Source organism: Trypanosoma theileri (assembly GCF_002087225.1).
Source record: "Trypanosoma theileri isolate Edinburgh chromosome Unknown TM35_Tth_47_V1, whole genome shotgun sequence".
NCBI classification, from domain to species: Eukaryota; Euglenozoa; class Kinetoplastea; order Trypanosomatida; family Trypanosomatidae; genus Trypanosoma; species Trypanosoma theileri.
The window spans coordinates 81193-85447 of NW_021639889.1; the positions used below are offsets into that span (position 1 = coordinate 81193).

The 4255-nt window shown below is 41.0% G+C and overlaps 4 protein-coding genes across 4 annotated transcripts; all 4 read right to left on the minus strand.

Moving 5' to 3' along the window:
• Positions 1 to 416: 416 nt before the first annotated feature.
• TM35_000471340 (uncharacterized protein) lies at positions 417 to 1424 on the minus strand (the record flags this gene model as incomplete). Its single annotated transcript, XM_029030394.1, has 1 exon — positions 417 to 1424. One exon carries the CDS (start codon positions 1422 to 1424, stop codon positions 417 to 419), a length of 1008 nt encoding a protein of 335 aa, XP_028878305.1.
• Positions 1425 to 1953: 529 nt separating this feature from the next.
• Positions 1954 to 2313, minus strand: TM35_000471350 (uncharacterized protein; the record flags this gene model as incomplete). Its single annotated transcript, XM_029030395.1, has 1 exon — positions 1954 to 2313. One exon carries the CDS (start codon positions 2311 to 2313, stop codon positions 1954 to 1956), a length of 360 nt encoding a protein of 119 aa, XP_028878306.1.
• A 633-nt stretch (positions 2314 to 2946) lies between these two features.
• TM35_000471360 (uncharacterized protein) lies at positions 2947 to 3282 on the minus strand (the record flags this gene model as incomplete). Its single annotated transcript, XM_029030396.1, has 1 exon — positions 2947 to 3282. The coding sequence occupies one exon, from the start codon at positions 3280 to 3282 to the stop codon at positions 2947 to 2949; it is 336 nt and encodes a 111-aa protein (XP_028878307.1).
• A 675-nt stretch (positions 3283 to 3957) lies between these two features.
• On the minus strand, positions 3958 to 4254 carry TM35_000471370 (uncharacterized protein; the record flags this gene model as incomplete). Its single annotated transcript, XM_029030397.1, has 1 exon — positions 3958 to 4254. A coding segment is annotated over one exon (297 nt), but the record flags the coding sequence as incomplete, so codon positions are not given.
• Position 4255: the final 1 nt, after the last annotated feature.

Consider the following 4255-nt stretch of genomic DNA (forward strand, 5'->3'; position numbering starts at 1 on the left):
CAAAACATATATTAATTATTAGCCCAATTTATCCAGTAAACACAGAAATATACAACAACTATGGGTGTAAGTCTATATATGTGTGTATATACGCAATTATAAATATAAATTCATCTGTTATTATTATTTCTTTTTCCACTACAAAAAAACAGTTCATCATCATCATTATCATCACAGTGTAGGCCCAGGTGCACACACACAGAGAGTCTCCAAGAACACACATACACACACAATGGAGTAGCAATAATAATAATTATAGGATAAACATAGAGAGCAAAAACAACACATTAACATTAAGAAACAAAAAAAGAACAAAAAATCCCAACAGGTGGAAGATTAGTTAGACTGTAGGGATGCATGCAAAAAAGAAGAAAAAGGATGACCTGAGTCACACCACACCACTACCACCACTACAATCAGCACACAAGAATACAGGCCAGTGTCACCACAATCAGTAGGGGCACACGCACCCACACAGAACTGCTGATACTGCTGCTGCTGTCTGCATCACCCTTCTTGTTGTTTGTGAGTTCAGGAGGAAGTGTTGTTGTTGTTGTTGTTGTGGTGGTGGTGGTGTTTTCTGTATTTACCGCATCACCTTCTTGGTTGTTTGATGACACACTCCCTGAAGGGGTAACGTCACTCTCAGTATTTGCAGCATCAGAACCGTCAGCATTCTTTACTTCGGAATTGTTGGGAGAAATTTCAGATGTTTTATCAGTTGGAGCAACAGAAGTTCTGTTACTGTCAGTACTTCCTTTCCCTTTTGTTGTATCCACCGTATTTGTTGTAGTGTGGGAATCCTGAGTGGTTCCACCTTGTTGTTGTTCTTGTTGTTGCTCTGGCAATTCGGGCAATTGCGAACCCCCTTGGCCACCAATATTGGATACCCGTTCAGGTGACGTTTCAGTTTGACCAGCAGTTACCTTTTCTTCCTTGCTTGGATCGCCTTCTTTCTCTGGTGATCTTGTCAATTGGTCTTCTTCCTGTGTTTTTTCATGACCACTACCCATTTGAGAATTCTGTTCATCCGGTGATCTATTTACCGCACTTCCAGGATCCCTTGAAAGACCTGGTCTATTTGCTCCCAAATCGGTACGAGAATTAGAAGAACCTGACGGTGGAGAAATCTGCTGCTTGACTGGCTCCACTTGAGAGGAATCAGAAGAACTTTCAGAACCATGTACCTTGGTAACACCTGAATGGTCTCCATCTTCTTCCTCCTCTTCAATCAAAATCTCATACCCATCAACATCCTGCGCAGGAAAAGCATGATAAACAAGAGAAGGAACACCAACAGTAGAAGGTTTAATAAGGGCATCAGAAGCTTTAGGACTATCAGCCCATACTAACCCACAAGCACAACACAGTGTAAGAGTTAGTAAACAGAGCAGATAGCACCTCACCATTACAACCTTTGTCATTGTTGTTTCTATTTCAGTAGAGTAATACAAGGAAAAAGGAACAGAAGGAAAAGATTAAGATAGAAACAAATACTCACAGTGGAAAAGAGAGAGAGAGAAGCAGTAACTGCACAGTAAAGCAAGAAAAAGGAATAGCCCGCTTGTAGTGATAATATGTACCCATTAATAGAAAAAGAGAACACCTCACCATACCCAAATAAGAGAAAGAGCCGAACACACACAATACCCCATGATTCTAGTTTATGTATTAAATTACTGAAAACACACATCTGTGTGTACTAGCAAGAGATGTATACCGTCAGTGAGCAGAACAGCCCAGTTTTCTGCAAACACACAACGGGAAAAGCAAGTAATGGAATTATTAGAAAAAGAACACACACACACAAAAGTAAAAAGAAAAAACAAATTCCAATTAAAAGAGAATGCTGATAAACAGATTTTTAGTTCATTCACCCATGGGGGATGTACGAAATTATGATTATGTCAGTTTAACCATTATTATTATTTGCCCTCAAGTGAGTCCCACCGTTCAGTACACGGTAGCAGAGAACAACACAGCCACAATCAGTAGTGGCACACGCACCCACACAGAACTGATACTGCTGCTGTCTGCATCACCCTTCTTGGTTGGTTTCTTGCTGTTTGAAGGTTCAGGAGGAAGTGTTGTTGTCGTGGTGGTGGTGGTGGTGGTAGTTGAGTTCACCGTATTCGGTTTATTGGGTGTGTTCCTTGTTGAATCACCCTTTGTAGGTGCAGTTGAAGTTGGTGAGGAGGTTTGCGCACCAGTTGCACCTGAAACACTCACTGCAGCAGTAGTTGAAGGTGCTTCAGTATTCTCTGCCTGTTTAGTATTTTCTCCTGCTTGTTGTGTGCTGGCAGAATCCGGCATTTGTTCATTTTCGTGAACAGCACCAACAGGAGTAACAGTACCATTTCCATGAGCAGTAGAAGGAGGAAGAGCAACACCTGGTTGGAGCCCAACGCCGACGCTTTGCTGCCCATTTACATTTGGTAGGCCAGCAACACCAGCATCAGGTTGAGAATGAAGCGTTAAATTAAGAGAGTCAGCATGGGTGGGATCAGCAACAATATCAGGACCATGATGAGTTTTATGTTCTTTTTTATCAGTAGAAACAGCTGTACCTTTAACACTTACACCAGCAAGAGGTTGAGAATCAAGACTTAAATTAAGAGATCCAGCAAGGTTGGGATCCGCAACAACACCTGGAAGAGCATGAGTCTTCAGTTTGTTTTTATCTGCAGGATTCACAGGATTATCTTTAGGCAAAGGGATACTGGTGCTTTCACCAGAGAGTGGAATACGAGTGCCAGGAGCACCAGCATCACAAGGAACACTCTGAGACCCTGGGACACCACCAAACACTTTGGCGCCTTGATTATGTTTACTTCAAGGAACGCAAGTATAGTTGGACACTGAAGAAGAAGTATGAGATTCTGTTACATGAATAACACTACCAGAAACAGTAACAGGAACACCAACCCTTTGACCGAGTGCACCATCTCATAAAGACTCACCAGCAGGAGCAGGAGAAGCAGAAGAAACTTGAGAAACAGCTACACCAGGTTTGATCCCCAATTGTTCTGCAATGGTTTTATTATGTCCTATGGACTTGCCATCAACACCAGGGTAATGATCGTAATTATCTGCAAGAGGTCCACCAGGCGTACCACGCTTATAGGAATCAACAACAAAACCATTAACACCAGCATACTGGTTGGGTTGTAAGGCGTTGTTAGCAGCTTCAGCATCGGTGCCAGTTGACAAGCATTCACAGGAGCAGCACACCAACAGAGCCAATAAAAACAGAAAGAGGTGCAAACTCTTCCTCTTAAGCATAACTGAAGTAGTGAGATTCGTTTCTAATCGCTGAACTACAGAAACACAGGAGAATAACAATGACAGAACAAAGAAAAATATAAACAAACACATACAAACATACAAAAAAAAGCAACAGAGAAACAGGAGCAAAACCAGCACCAAAAAAAAATATCAGATAATGGCAAACTTCTGCCACAAAAACCCAACAAGAAAAATGACAAAAAGAAAACAAGCAATCCCCTTTTTATCTGAAGGAAAGCACAGAACGACACAGCAAATCACATGTACAGAAAAAGATATTAACCATTAGCCCAATTTACCTAGTAAACACAGAAATACACCAACTATGGATGTAAGTCTATATATGTGTATATATACGCAATCATAAATATAAATTCATTTGTTATTATTATTTCCTTTTCCCACTACAAAAAACAGTTCATCATTATCACAGTGCAGGCCCAGGTGCACACACAAACAGAGAGAGTCTCCAAGAACACACACACACACACAGAATGGAGTAGCAATAATAATTATTATAGGATAAACATAGAGAGCAAAAACACATTAAGAAACATAAAAAGAAGAAGTAAATCCCAACAGGTGGAAGATTACTTAGACTGTAAAGATGTATGCAAAAAAGAAAAGAAAACAAAGGATGACCTGAGTCACACCACCACACCACCATTACAATTAGCACACAAGAATACAGGCCAGTGTAACCACAATCAGTAGTGGTACACGCACCCACACAGAACTGCTGACACTGCTGCTGTCTGCATCACCCTTTACATTTGGCATTATGGTGTTATTGCTGATTCCAAGGATAGTAGGAATTGTATTGGTGTTGGTAGCAGTTGAGATTGATTCCTCGTTTATGGTGGTATTGAGAGTGACAGAGGTTGTGTTCGCTGTGGTGTTCCCTTCTGCTGATGTACCCACAGTAGCGACACCATTTGTTGATTCATTCTCTGTAGTTGTCACATTATCA